The sequence below is a fragment of the Lathamus discolor genome, chromosome 1, assembly GCF_037157495.1.
Source record: "Lathamus discolor isolate bLatDis1 chromosome 1, bLatDis1.hap1, whole genome shotgun sequence".
Lineage (NCBI taxonomy): Eukaryota > Metazoa > Chordata > Aves > Psittaciformes > Psittacidae > Lathamus > Lathamus discolor.
The window spans coordinates 111432676-111448644 of NC_088884.1; the positions used below are offsets into that span (position 1 = coordinate 111432676).

At 36.3% G+C, this 15969-nt stretch overlaps 1 protein-coding gene across 7 annotated transcripts in view; it reads left to right on the top strand.

Annotated features, from left to right (window-relative positions):
* The window catches only part of TBCK (TBC1 domain containing kinase), a 99216-nt gene that overhangs the window by 54863 nt on the left and 28384 nt on the right, over nucleotides 1-15969 (top strand). For all 7 annotated transcript variants that reach the window (XM_065690607.1, XM_065690658.1, XM_065690650.1 and 4 more), the window contains exons 21-23: nucleotides 463-499; nucleotides 1903-2064; nucleotides 12408-12583. In XM_065690607.1, coding sequence (XP_065546679.1) covers nucleotides 463-499; nucleotides 1903-2064; nucleotides 12408-12583 — 375 coding nt within the window. The remainder of the gene's footprint in view (nucleotides 1-462; nucleotides 500-1902; nucleotides 2065-12407; nucleotides 12584-15969) is intronic.

Consider the following 15969-nt stretch of genomic DNA (forward strand, 5'->3'; position numbering starts at 1 on the left):
TTTACACTCTTAGTTATTTATATAGAATCAGGTTTTTTTTCCATAGTCAAAAAGATATATTGAATCAAGTTAGTTTATGCTTGTTATCACTTAACAGTATATATATGTAAGGTGAGAACAGTGACAGTGTAATAGAGCAGGTTTCTGAGTTCTTTAGGACTTTGGGGATTATTTTTTGCAAACATAAGCCTAGTGAGGGTGATGGTTGTTTTTGCTATTGTTTTCAGTACAGTATCACAAACTAGTAACTTGAAAGAAACGCAAATGGGAATTTGGGGGAGGAAAGAGCATCTCTGAGGGGCTAAAAGTTGTGTGATAGTTATTCTGCCACTCCTGTTATTTCCTATTTTAGATACATTTATGCCAAGTTAGGCAATTTTTAATGTAGTAGATAATTGTCGCAGATAACTTCAACTCTTAAAACATTTTTTTGTTCTCTTTTCTCATCACCACCTTCTGCAGCTTTATGCTATTCCTTGGTTTCTTACAATGTTTACACGTGAGTATGCACCCTTTTTCTGTGATTAAATGTTCTTACATTTCTTCAGCATAATTTTTCTCACATTTTCAGCTAATGTCCTCCTAATTGGTGGGGTGTGTCTATCATTTAGTAGGTCACATATAATTTGCAAGGATGTGTGTTGTGGTTTGAGTCTCAACAGTGCCTCACATACTTTGTGTGCTGATTTTACAATAATTCTTTTCTTTTTCTTTTTCTTTTTTTTTTTTAAGAATTTTATAAAATTCGACCTGGATTACTTTACACTTGCAGGATTTAGGGAGTGTGCAAAGGAAGCTGTTATCTACTGGAAAAAAGATATAGTTAAAAAAAAACCAAACAAAACCAAACCTTACCAGCTTCCCCTGCCCTTATCCAAATAATGTAAGAAAGAGAGTAACTTTGTTTTTAAAGATCAATGAAACACGGGGTTTTTTCGTTGTCATTTTACTAGCACTCACTGGTTTACTATGATATTTGCATATGTATGTTAGGAGCTAAAAGAGCTTTCTAATTTGGTGAGCTTTTAATGAAAGAGGACAAAGTTAGTACCCCAGGTCTAGAAAGCAATTAAAAACCTTCTTTCCTCAAAGATCTCTGTGATTTTTTTTTTTTTTTTTTTTTTGTTAATGTCAACATTGGCACACTTTGAATTAAAAAAAAATTTGGCAGCTCTGGAAATATCTGATGGATTATTTCTGTGATGAAATATCAAAGAATATAATGTGCCATTCTTGACTGCTGTTTCTAAAGATTCTGACTGTAAAGCACTGGTTCTTGCAGTTGTCCATTCTTTAATAAGAACTTTCATAAGAATCGCTACCTTTGGAAAACCAAGGAGATGGTTTCCTTAGCAATGAATTGCAATAGAATGTTAGAGCTATTTTGCTGGAAGATGGCTTATTTTAGGAGAGCCAACTTCAGCTTTATATGTAAAATGTCGCTATATTTCACAGGCCTTTCTCCTTGTCTTTCCTTTATTCTGTGAATTTTTACTGTGCTTTGCTCATTTCCTTGTGAAATTTTAAGTGGTTGAGCTTGTTGGTTAACTCATTAATGAATTCATACTGTTGGAAAAACTGATATGCATGTCCTAATGCATAATTGTACTGTGCCAAAAGAGAAATAAATTACCTAACTTTGTGTGTGTTTGAAATATGAAAACCTGCACATCTCTAAATATTTAATAATGAAAGAAGGCACTAATGATTTCCAGAATAATCAAACTGTATATGAAGATAAACCTGTTTCTGAACAGTTTGAGTCCTTTTTGCTGCCAAATAAATAAGAAAAAACCCTAAGACAGGAGAGAAAAATTATATAGACTGTGTGTGTATATGTTTTTATTAACTTATATGCCTATAGCTTTTTTTTTTTTTTTATTGTGCTTGTTCATCATGCAGATGTCTTTCCTTTGCACAAAATTTTTCACTTGTGGGATACATTACTGCTTGGAAATTCCTCTTTCCCGTTCTGTATTGGAGTTGCAATACTTCAGCAGCTGAGGGATCGTCTTCTGGCTAATGGATTCAATGAATGCATTCTTCTTTTTTCAGACTTGCCAGGTACAGAAAAAATACTTCTCTCTTCCTCTGTCCTCCCCAGTGTGTTGCTGAAGAAAGTATGTGCTTGCATATGAATATATACTACAAATCTTGTATGTGGAAATCGTGGTAGATTTAGGCAACTCACTGTCAGAATATGTAGGTCTAAACTACAGCTTGATGAAATCGGAAGTCTTTTTGCTATACCGCTAAGAATTGGGTGAGCTTGTTATTATTTCCAGGGGTAGGTTGGTATACTTTCATGTGAAATCTAGAACAATATTGAATAATTCTGAAGCAACTGTTTGTTGATATGCTATATATAGAAACAATCCAGTTGATAGGGATTTCTTAGTGAAAAAAAATAATCAATGCTGTTGTGAACTGAACAGTGCTTTTCCACTTTGATGCTGGTACTAGCCTGTTCTACTTTCAAAAATGATTAAACTTTTGCTGTGGATACAATTAATGTAAAAGCATTAGAGGAAGCAGTATAGAAGCCATTGGAATTGCTCTGTGTTAAAACAGTTTCCATTTGAAATATGAAGCTTTCAGAAGAAACCTAAAAGAACCCGCAAACCTCAATGAGAGAATGAAGTTTGGAAGAACATTTAAGTTTAAAAGGTCTTAAGTGTGGCAGTCTCCACAACTGCAGAGTTTACAGAGGTTAGCAGTAGTCTAGGATATGGCAGCAAGCAGGCTGAAGCTAAGTTCATCGTTGCATAAATCAGTCTCTCAAGATTTCAGTGAGTTGTCAGGGATGAAGCTCTGTAATTTCTCTAAATAGTAGTGTCGCAAATTCTGTCTCTCACTGTATACCCTTGAACACGTGTCCAGATTTCAAAATTTTGCTTTTCTGCTGCCTTTCAGTTCAGTGTGTAACAATGCAATTGCTGCTGTATTTTTCAATTTATGAGAAATTGATTAGGCCGTTCCTTATGGTGTGGGATTTTTCAGTTTCAGTCTATATGCTTAGTCATTTCAAATGCTCTTATTAAATTTAACTGGATATTTTCAGATGGTCCAAAAGGTGAGAGCTAAACTGTAAGATTGTCTCTCTCCTCCTTTTCTCTCCCCCATCTATTAGCTGCATGTCTTAGTTAAATATAGATTCATTAATATTTAACTTAGTTTCTTGCCTAAGGTAGTTTCTCCCTATTTTTCTTTTTTCCTTGAGTGGTTCTAAATCATATATTCCAATTTATCTTGAACCTGCTGATTTACTGACAACTGAAGTACTTTATGCTGAGGTCATGTGTAAGAATACATTGGTTCTCATAATACATGACTGTTTAATTAAATCACTAAAATCTGTAGGGTTATAATGTACATGCTTTCTGCTGATTATGACAGCTTTGCTGATACTCTGGTAGGAAATGTTTTGGTAGAATGGTGTTTCTGAAAAGAAATTTCTGAAAAGATGTATTTATTGTAATGTTGGTGATGTCTACAGTATTTTTGGATGTCAACAGTAGCAGAGTTGAATACTGTGAGACTAATCCAAGGCATATCATAAACCAACTAGTAAGGGAAAAAAGAATCGGGATGGAAGACAATCCTAGTGTGACTTAAATGTTATTCAACTAACTGAGATTTCTGGAATCAGTAACTTCTTTGAACATACAATTATGATAGCTTGTGCCTTCTCTTTCTGACCTGAGTCTTATTTCTGGTTAAGGAGTATCGACTTCTTGTCACCTATGTTTTCCAAATGCGACTTCCGTTATTTTGTCTGAGAATTTTTCTGAAAGTAATTTATAAACAACCTTCACCCGAAACTGGGTCACCCTGAGGAAGAGATTATGTTCTTCAAAACATCTGTGATAATTTCAATCTAAAATCAATTGTTGCTCAACAATCTGAAACTCCTGTGGTTTTTAAGCTTTCTGTGCACTGGAACTGCTTATCTCAGGCTGCTAGTGAAAGTGACTTGCTTTCCAGACTGATAAGGCTATTTTATTGCAGTTGTGCAACTTTGTGAAACACTTCAAGATTTCTTGGTTTTCCAGTGGTTATTTCTAAAAAAAGTATATTTAAAAAGTAAAAAAACAAACAAAAAAAAAACCCACACCAAAACAAACCCAGAATGCCTGGTTTATTTCCATTTCACTGGAAACACATGTAACACAGTTTCAATTACTGTTTAAAAAAGTTACTGATGAGAAGAAAAAGAAGGGCACAGTGCCATTATTGATTACTTAAATAGAATTAGATTGTTTAGGAAATTACCATGCTAAAGTGGTTGTTTTATTCTCTTTCATTTGTTCTTTCATAGGGTTTTTTTTCTCTTGTGTCTAAAGAGCTTTGTTATGTATAAATTTGATTTAAACATATCAATACCAGAGATTTAGGAGGTACTATTTAAGACAAACAAAACCAACCCTGGAGTCGTTGCCAAGTCTTTATGTGTAGTTTTGAGATTTGGTAAACTTAGTCTTATTCAGGTGATGCAAGAGGGCAGTTGCAGCAAGCATTACCTTTGATTTTCTTTTATCTGATACATATCAGGAGAATGTGGCAGGAAAATGAGGATGATAAAACTGCACTACTATGATGTGGCTCCTGAAGTACCAGGAACAGACTCAAGACTCTGCTTTCAGACCAATACTAACTTGTACTAAGCCAGTTTGGATAGTTTTCATCTTGCATATTAGCGAATCTACAATCCAGAAGACTCTTTCATGCATTGAGGGCCAGCTATATAGGTAGCTTTACTTTAAAACTTGCAGGTTTTTTTATAGCTTAGTCTTTAGCATCTTGCTCAAAGTTTGTGGGTAATGTACATTATGCCACTCAAGAACTATGATTACTGATTACTGTAGCTGGATTTGATTACTAAGTTCCTTAGCCCCCCCGTACAAGTAGTACAGAGTCACCAGCACCTTTTCTTAGGAAACAAACCGAGGAAGGAAGCATCTGGATGTGTGTAGCTCTTTGCAAACAGTCGAAGGATCCCATAGACCACCTCACTCTCACCTGGAATGTGATGCCATATAGGGCCTGGTAGATAGATCTTCCTCTAGAGATCTATGCCAATACTGTCACTGGCATACAGAGATTATTTATGGACTAGAGAAGGCATAGGGCAACTAACAAAAAGATGGGGATGAATGCTATTAGAGAACAGGGAAACACTAAGCCTAGAAGTGAGATAAAACATAGTTTCAAATAAGCCTTTTAGGTTAGTTCACATAATAAGCTGATCTTTTGTAACTTTGGAACATAAGGAAGGTTTGTTCTTTTAACACTGCTCGCCTTAGAAAGGTGTAGTTTTGCTGACTCTAGGCTAGTCAGTGCTTACAAAGAAAGAACCTTGGCCTCAGATGAGAGGTGCAGAAAGACTAGCTGTGGAAAAGCAATCCAGTGCAATGGGGAGCTACAGTAAAATGCTTGAAGTGGAAAACATAGGATTCTACTTTGTAGGACACAGGCATGTAACTTTAAGATGCGACATGTAGTCAAGGAGCTAGCTATTGCCAAACCACAAAAATAAATGACTCTCCAAGGAACAGAGTTTCTCTAATTTGGGAGAAACAATTTTATCTGTTGCCACTATAGTGACATGCCAAAATGCTGAGTCCCATGATGGTGAAAACCAAATAAATAATTGGAAGGATTACATCCAGCTCAGAAATGGACTAAAGATTAAAAACTTGTATAATTCTAAGATTGTATGGTGCAGTTTTGAATTATACGTTTCTGCTGACAGCAGCAGAATTGGGCACGCATCAGAGGACTCTACTTTAGATACATGTCTTACCCTAGGCTGCTACCATTTTTCTTTCTGTTGTTTTTCTTCCTGAAAATCCTTTGTCTGCCCACGTCTGTGATTCATGCGCTTTTCTTGTGGCAGGATTTCTGGTGGTTCAGCATCTAGTTAATTACGATTTGGTAGGATGAAGGAATGGCAGTTGGCCACCTTAGCCCACGCTGTTTGTGGGTGTTTGGTGCATATTCCCATTGTTTCGTTCACTTCTTGAATGAAAGTGTAAACTCTGAGATCAAAACACTGACTTTGAAGAGACTGAAAGAGATACAGTGGGGTCTTCCTTGTGCCAGTGAGCAGTAGAAAAGTAAAGGTACTAGAGTGATTTGATTACGGTTCAACTTTTAATGATACAATTTTGAAAATGGCCTATTGCTTAGATGAAGGCTCTGAGGAACACAAGTCGTAATAGCTCTTCCTTTAAAAGGAAACTTTTTGTGACTTCAGCTGTGAAATTTTGACATGTGGCTTTGTTGTAGCTTGCCCAAGTTCAAAACTGTTGTCATTTGTGGAAGATGACACTGCAAGGTGATTTGTCATGGGGTAAGCAGAGCTGGACTACTTTCTCAAATTACAGTATAGCAGAAGAAAAACAGCAACTTGATCTCTGTCACATGGTGTACATGATAATGGCACTATAACTATGACATGAAAAATAGATTGGAAAGAGAAAAAAAATCAGAATTTAAAAGGGAATCATGTTTCCAGTTTTCTTTTCCTGAAAGATGTGGGTCAGATTGATACTTATAGAAACATCTTTTTCTGAACATATTCCTCATCTTTGCTCTGTTAGATGGTTTTCTGTAGAGACAGGTGTATTTTGCAATGTATTCCTGAAGATTTTCATAGCTAAATAAGAGCATTTACGAAGCATAAATTGAGTGTAGCTGCTATTAAGTAAGTTTTTTTATGTTTTCCTTTTTTTCTTCACTCCTCCTCCTTCTCACCCGCTAGCCCCCAGTTTGTTTTTGGGGTGTGTGTGTGTGTGTGTGAGTTTTGGTTTGGGTTTTATGGCTTATAGTCACTGGGTTGGGACCTGGCTTTGGTGCAGAAGCAGAGCAATTTGTTGGGGCACACCTCCACACCAAGGCTGTTTGGTAGTGTTGAATTATGTAAGATTGATGTAATTTTACCTGAAGCTGTGAATTCTTTAATTATTCACATTTTCCACTTGTAGTGACATGAGCAAGATGCAGTTCTATTTAGAGATTATACCCTCTTGAGACTAAAGAGAAATGCTGTGGTGGGTGACACACTAAGGAAAATACACCAAAATCCTTTATTCATATTAGGTTTTTTGCTAGTCTGTAATTGTCACTGGCAGAAGACAGTCATATACCCTTTAGCAAAAGACTGTGTCTCAAGAGATGGTATTTCATAAAAAGGGTAAAAAGTGAGTTCATCAGTAGAACTTTCCAAATGCATCTCTTAAAATCACTGATACACAGCTTATGTCTCCTGTTTCTTGATAGAGCCTGCATGTACTCTTTGTAAGGAAAGGGAACATAAGAGAATAAAATACTAGCATTTCTAGGCGTGGAAAGACAGAATTCAGGCCACTCTTATCTGAGCTTTGCTCCAGGATGTGGCGTATGTTTTTTCTCTTTACAATATTGGGAAAGTATTTCCTTCCTTTTTCTTTAAATCTCTCTCTTTTTTTTTTTTTTTTTTTTTCAATGTTATGAGCATAACAACTGGTTCAGGATCAGACTAGTGCTTAGGAAGCAAAAGTGCGCACTAGACACTAGGGCCTGGACCGTCTTACTTTTTATATTCTAACACTGCTTTAGGGCATTCAGGCTCAGCTGTTGCTGTTTGGTTCAACAAAACCAGCAATATCATCCAGAGGCAGTAAACAACATTGGCTGTGGATAACCATCTGGAGAATTTTTTTATTCCAAGATAGTGAAAGAATTTTAGTGTGCTCTCAGACAAGGTAGTCTGTCAATGGAGTATTGAAATTTTGATCCTTATTACATCCAACTTGCAGTCTGTCTGAAGACATAGTATATGGTTTGTTCCTTTGCTTCTGTATCCAGTCATTTTTCTAGCTACGTGCAACTTCTGTGCACCTTCTGCATTTCATAAAAAATAGGATGGCTATTTGATTGACAGCACTTGTCCTCTCAGCAGCTCTTTAGAGGCACACTTAGCATCCATGTTGAAAGAAGAATGTATTAGCTGAAGAGTTATAAATTAATGATTGCTATTTATGCTGCCTTTGAAATTTTGTCCCAGGATGCACTGAAAAGGATGCTGATGTGTGTAAGTAAGAGCAAATCAGTATCCACAAAATGAAATAACACCACTATCCTGTAATGTATGAAATAAATTATATAAAAAGAGTAATTTTGCTTTGACTTTTCTGTTTGTATCTATTATTGCTAGAAGGTTACTATAGAGTTGTTGGACAGAAATGTCAATTCTCTTCCTAGAGTTGTCCTTTTAAATATCTAGGCTTAATATATCTTTTTGTGTGTCATCAGACAAAATGCTTCTCTGGTGTGTCTTCTGCTATGGCCTTCCACCACTCACTCTCTTCTGAGAGCAGGAATGGGGAGATTGAACTGTCTGACTTATTCAGCTTCCCAGCTTTTATAGCACAAAAGTTTTCTGGCCTATTTATGTGGCTGTGTGGTGAAGCTGATGTTGCCTGGGAGGGTGGTAATAAAGTATTTGTGATGGAGAGGTCAAACCAGGCCCATAAATCTGAGCTGTTTCCAAAATGCAGAAGCAGTTTATTTTGGCCAAATTTCTTAACTGGTGTCCTGTTACTTAAGGAAAAGGCTCTGGATTTGATTAACTGCACACAGACTTGGTCTGTGTACATTTTCAATAAGAAAGAATCATTTGTGTTAGGTTTTTCTCCATTACTTGCTTTCACTTGCTGTGAACAATGTATGCATATCCAGTTTTGCAGTAAAACTAAAAAATTCTATGTGCTTTTGTCACAGGTGTACTGCCTTTAAACTGATGCTTTCTTTCTAACATCTCATCAAAGTGCTGTCTATTTCTCTCCTGTGTCTTTAATTAATAAGAAATGCTATGTATATGTAACTTAAAAAGCAGATATGTCAGGCTGAGCCATCTTTTTCAGTTGAGGCTGTTGACAGAGGAAGGTGGCAACATGGTAGGGAATGATAATTCAGCACAAACAGAGAAAAATTAAGAACATCGTAGAGCAACCAGGAAGTTTAGTTCAAAAAAGGAATAATACATTTCCATAGGCTTAATGATAGGATGGGGCCATGGCAAACCCAGGATATTACTGTTAGATCACTTATTTACTTCTCCACCTCCACCTTTTTCAATTCCTGTATTATTTGCATGTTTAGCAATCTCAGGAAAAGTCTTTTGATGCCCAATAATGGAGGAATTAGCCGATGCCATGGAATTGTTTCTTATAAGGCCTGATTGCTGCCTGGCTGTGAAATAGTTAAACTTTGTTGAGCCAGAACTCCTAACACCAATGTTTTAAAATAAAACTTGTGATTTTTGGTTCCTCAGTACTCAGGTGCCAGCTTTGGCTTTTGAAAGGTGCTCTGCACTTTTTGAAAACCAGACTGCGTAAAGACGTACTAAATTTTGAAATGAGAACTTATTTTTTTGGTATTCATATTATGTTTAAAGTTAAGCTTAATTTTTTTAGTGCATGCTTCACAGTTAGTGACATCTTATTACGTCAGTGTGTTATTGTTACTGATTTTCAAGCAAAATAATTTGTATGAATAAAACCAGAAGACAAAAGAAAGGATAAAAACAGGCTTAAAGGTTACCCAAGTGCAAAGGCTCTTCATGTGATGTGACTAATAAATATTTGCACCAGTTTAATGTAGTAACTCCAGTATTCTAAAAGTAATTGGTTTTCAAAAAAAAAAAAAAAAAAAAAGGAAGAATGGAAGTAAATTCTTTCACTACCAATAGTTTTGTCTCCCTTCTGGGTAATAAATGTTGACCATTCCCATATGCAGGCATACATGTGCCTATGTGCATGCATTGTTGTTTTATTATTTGTGGAAACCACAATCTCCTTGTTATATTTTTATTCTGTACTACTTAGAAGCAGGTTAATTAATCAGCAGACCGTAAATTGGTGTTAGGCTTTTGGTGACCTCCCTCACAAACCATTTAAAATTCCCTCTTGTTCCATGGAATGTCATTTTCAGCTATGGCCACTGTCCTGAAATGCTGCTTAGAAGAAAGGATCACAGAACAAGAGACTCTTGCATTTTTTTCACTTGCACTCTGACGTGCGAGAGCTGGATATTGGTTTTAGGGAAACCCATTGCTGTGTTTTCCAATTCTCTAAATTGATTCCTTTTGCAATTAGAGAGCTTGTTCCTAGGTAAAATATTTTGGTAGTCTGTCTCAATGTTTAACTCTGTCAATCACAATTTCTGCTTTTGGCTTTTTCATAACTTTTTACTGCACATAGTGTTCCTATTCCATCCCCCATTCCCTGTTTTCAATTTCAGATATTTGTAGGCTGTTATGCCCTCTCACAACCAAATGTTGTTCAGAATTTATTTGTTTCCACTGGCTAAATTCTGCTTTGATCTCACATATTACAAAAGTACTGCTGACATTTTGTTAGCTAAGAATCTCAGGAGACAGGGCTATAACCCCCAGTTATAGCTGTCCCTTTACAGGAAAAAAAAACAAAAGCTGTGAATGTGCTACAGTCTTGAACTGAAATTCTCCACTTTGTAAACAAAATGTGTCTTCAGAAATCCAGAGAAAGCGACCGTAATTATCATGATTCAGAATGTATTCTAAGCTCTAGGAATACCAACCAGTGAAAGGCACCTTCTGTCTTTACCTGAATTTAGAAATTGTGTCAGATCGTTCAGTTACATAGAATGATACTAAATAACACTCTGCCATTACAGTATATTCAAAATGAAAAGTCTCAAAAGTTTTCACCGCAGAATGAAAAATAGTTGCTGTTGAGACACCACGTTATTTGTCTCTGGCAAGTGTTATTCCAATGAATCTGATATGCTTATGGAAAACTGCGATCTACCTTTGCAGCCACAGAAAGGTTTTAGAGCTAGAATTAAAATTAAAATTGGGTAAACCACAGTTTTAGTCACAGATTTTTCAGAAGTAAGCACATAAGCATGTTGCCTTCAGTGGAATTAAAGCATATGCTGGAGGTTGTATCCTACCTGAATACAGATAGTTTTTTGAGTGGGAGATTAATAGATCACATCATTCAGATTTTAAGCAAAATGAATAATCTTATCCAACTAGAATATTCTGCCCTAAGCTTCAATTTTTGCTTCTTTTGCTCACCCACCCTGCAGATGACTGAGGTTTCTGGAGGAACTGCCTGACTGATGTCAAGTCATCAAATCTGTTGATGGCAATGAATGGCTGATGGCAGTGAATGGTCAATGGCAATTCAGCAAATCCGTTTGAGATATGTAAAGCTTGGCTACAGTTCTACTATTTTCTTCATAGAAGCTGATGCTTACATCTTCTTAACTCTGAGTGCTGTAATGAATTATCCCAGGATTCTTGAGACAGACACAAGAAATGCTAATATTCCTGTTGTTTGTCTGGTTTGTTGTTAAATGCAAGCTAGGATAAGTGTTCTTTTCATGAGACTGCAGACAGGAGATGCAGAACTAACAAGTCCTTTTATAGTGATAGAAAAATAAATGTGTTTTATGTTACATGTTGCTAGAAGACAGACGCATGCAGGATGCTTAGTGTTGCAGAAAAAATTATTTAGAATATGTTTACTTTTTTGTTTTGCATGTTTTTTCAGTTTGCTTTGGTAATTTTAGTTTGATCACAGCTGATTTTAGGATACTTCCTATTTGGTGGGTGTCTGCTTTCCTTACAGGTTGAGTAATACTTTGTCACACACAGCACTTTACCCTTTGAGACAATGTTTCACTGTGAATGTCTGTTTGGGGTTTAGACTGTTTTTTTTTTTTTTTTTTTTTTACTTTGTTTGTTGTTTTGGATTGGCTTTTTAATACAGCTCTAAAACAAATCCATTGTGTTGGCTGTCAAACACACATTAGTGCTGAGAACTGTTTTCCACCAGGTAACATGTAGCTTTGTCAGAATGGCAGACCATATGTTTGACAGCTAAAAGCTTTCAGTCTTACTCTAGCACTGACAAATAAGACACTTGGTTGATCCGAAATTCCTCATGTACATATGCTGCATGAAACGTACTTCTGATGGACTGCAAGTACTGCATGAAACATACTTTTGATGGACTGCAAGTACTTACATACTTACAAGAGTCAATAGCCTGACTCACAAAAACATTTAATGAAGGTGCCTTACAGTGGACTAGGCTTCTATTATATTCTTTTGCACTGATCAAAGTTCTGTTACATTTCTCCTACATAACTAGAGATAAAATTAATGCTTAAAATGTCTGTGGTAGTTTTTCATTAAAAATTCTAAGTGGTTTTTACAGGAAAATGTTTTTGAAAATTATGAGCCCTGAAACAGACAGACACTGAGGTATAGATGTGTATATTTACATTTAACAGTATCATAGATAGGCTAATTGGCTTTATTGATCTTTTTTTCATGCTTGCATTTCTTGTTTTCTCTTTAAATCCCTGATCAGAGATTGATATTGAGCGTTGTGTTCGTGAGTCAATCAACCTGTTTCGCTGGACACCAAAGAGTGCTACATACAGGCAATATGCGCAGCCTCCACGGCAAGGCAGCGAGAGCAACGGCACAAGAAGTTCCATGTCCTGCTTTTCAGCAGACTATCAGGAAGGACCTCGAAGTGACCTAGTAAGTGACCTGGGAATTGGAGGGGGTAGAATTGTTCAGACTACGTATTTCTCCTGCCCCAGGTGGGTTTGGGTTTTTTTTTATCTCTTTAAAATTTAGACAGAAAGAAAATACCCACCAAACCTTAGTTATTGGCATTTATGTTGTCACTTCCAAGCAGAACATCAGATGTTCTGATTTGTTTGTCAGTAAGTCATAGTGTTAGAGCCTATGCCATAATATTAATTTTAATGAACAGTACAGTGAATAAGAATTAACTGAAAGGTTTTGGGGGTTTATTTTTTCTGAACTTCGATTGCTTTGAACTTCAGCTTCTTTGCTGTATATGCCAATAAAATTGTTTCTTCTGCTGCTGTATTTCTGCCTCTCCCAACTCCTGCTCTTTTGCCTCTGTGGTGTTTGTTACCACAGCAGACCAATGTCTACGACTCATCTGTAGAACTGCAAGCAGGCTTTATCTTTGGAGAAAAATAGTTAAAACAACAGTTTGCCAGTGAGAAATAGCTAACTGGAAAGTGATGCAGGCAACTCTGGCTGCTTTTTCTGTCTTAGCATGTAGAGGTTAAAGATATGGCTAAAGTTATTATGAGAGGTAGTATATGATACATGAGTTATGCCTACGTTTGTCTTAGCAAAGAATATCTAGTGCCTAACAGTATATCTGTGTTAAATAGATACTCAGTTTAGTAAAAATATTTTTTCCCTCTCTCCAGTAAAATCTCATGGTTGCTTCTCTTGTCAAATATGCCATCTTAAGAATGGCGATTTGAAATTACTACTTCCCTTCCTCTCAGCAGTATAAATCTAGTCATTCTCATAAAAATTAAAGTTTTATTTATTTGGTTTTTTTACCTCCATGTTCTCCTACAATCGGAATTCACTCACAAGTACATTGTAATACTAGGGGTAGTATATATAGACCTGACATATCGATTTTGTCAATTGCATTAGGCTTTAGTCTTCCCATCTGTTTTCCCAACTGCTAAGAAACTAAGTAGTGTATTGGCACTCAAATGTATCTTAATTTTTAAGTACTACTTAAACCTGAATCTGATATTCAGTAATTTTCTTGGGTTTTAGTTTTGATTTGGTTTGTATAGTTGTATGTTCTGGAAGCTTTAGCCACAAATCTAGGGCTCTGACTGCTAGACATGCAAATGCAGAGCAAAAGGAAACTTCAAAGCATTTAGAGTGATTTAAGAACTAGGTGGGTCTAGAAAAGCATTTGGGAAGAAAAATGAGAGGAGAATATTGGTTATCATCAAACAGGAATTGTAGCCAACACAACTGCTGCTGTGCTGTTCTAGAGAAATTTAGAGATTTTCTGAAGGAGCTAAGGGCTGCACATTCATAGAATAATTCAAATAGGACCTTAGGAAGTCATCTGGTACAAATTCCTGCAGAAAACAAGTGCAATGCTGAATTCAGATGGGATTGCCCAGGGGTTTGTTCTGTCAGACCATGAAAATCTTCCAGGGAAAGAGATTATGCAGTCATTCTTGACAGCCTGGCCTGATGCCTGAGGGTACTAATGGTGGAAATGGTTTTGTATATGTGCTAGCTTTCCTTAACGTAATGACAGCAAGAGACTAAAAAGGCAAGTCTCCTCAATCCTAAGGATGTGCTGTGCCAAGCAAGATGAACAGCGTTGGAAATAGCAAGGAGAGAGATGGGAGGAAAGCAGCAATAGTCTGCTGAACTGGTAAATAGAACAAAGATTTATATTTGTATCAAAGATAAAAATTCATAATTTTGGGTCAAGCAAAGTTTCTTTCTGTATTCCCAAAAAATTTGTTTGGTATTTTTTTACTGGTAGTCGTTTTATTTTCATTCCAGAAGATGTTTGCTTATAATACCAGTAACTAGGCTCATCTATTCCACAATTTCCAAGAAATTAAACTAATGGTTTTGGTATGTTATAGACAAGAAAAATAAATACTATAACCTCTATTGCCTTCTTCTTTATTTCTACTGAACAACAAAGCACTTTTAATTTACTGCAGTGTAACTGATGGTTTAACTTCTTTTGAAGATCAAGTGTATTGGATCATTTGGGTAGAGCTTTAGGGTTTTTTTTCATAGAATCGCAGAATCAAAGAACGGTTAGGGTTGGAAAGGACCTGAAGATCATCTAGTTCCACCCACCCTGCCATGCACAGGGACACCTCACACAGCACACAACTTGTTTTGCTCTGGTTTTTGTTTTGGTTTTTTTGTTTCTTGGCGGGGTTTTTGGTGGCAGGGGGGTTAGCTTATCATATGGTGCAGGACTATGAAATTTATATAGAAATGGGGAATGTATTCAGGCTTTTTCTGTACCAAAGAGGAAGCTAATCTCATGAGAAAGAAGACAAATCACATGTTAAGTTACAATCTACTACTGAGGGCAGTGTTTGCTCTCATTGCTGTATTTCTGTGTGCTAGATTTTGAGACATGTACATATAAGCTAAGTGTGTTATGGTTCTGTCAGTAGCCATGGTTCATATTTAAAAAATACTGTGTAACGTGTGCTATTAGCAAGCTACCCCTCAGTTGTGACCAGTTCTGTACTTCTGGATATTTGTCTTTATGAGATGACACTTCTCAGGGTTTTGAGCAACGCTGCTCAAATAAAAAAATGAAATTCTTAGTGAAATACGCTGTTTACACCAAAAAGTGTTTGGTCTTTTGGTTTTGGGTTGGTTTCAGGGTGGGTTTGTTTTGCGGTTAGTAGGGGATTTTACCCTTAATCCTGTTTCTTCAGACATGTCCTCTATTGTTGTTTGTTGCCATGAGGAAACTTCTTTCCTACCTGAAAGCAGTGGAATCTGAGATCAATCTTTAATATGCACAGTAGCTTTAATGCATTTTCTAAAACACCACTGCATCCTTGCTGGTCAGTCTAGCTCTTAAAAAATTACTTTGCTGTGTCTCTGCCTTTTTCATTGGTCATTATTTTGACAAGCGTTTTGCATTACTTTTGTATCTCTGGTTTTATATTTGTGGGTCACCTCAGTATTTGAGGGTGGGTAAGGTAAGAAACAATTCCTTTTAGAAAGAAAGCTGTGGGTTTGCTTCTGAAGCTAATTTATGATTTCTTGAAACATTAAGTCTTTAGTGTATTTAATTCGGAACACCAGCTGTCTTCTACTCCTATACCTGTATTTTCTTTCTAAGCTGCTTCAGTTTGTTTCTTAAGTGCTTTTTATTGGCTACTCATGTATATGTTTATATCTGCATTTTATGATGGTTTGGTTAATAATAACATGAGAAGTATTTGCCCCTGTGGGAACACTTTTTCTGCCTAAATAAGCAGTCAGCAAAATTGTTTTGATTCTTTTTTTCACTAGTGTGACTTAGTTTTTATTTTAGTGACATCTGCAGCTTTGTAAGTAGGCTTGGGTAC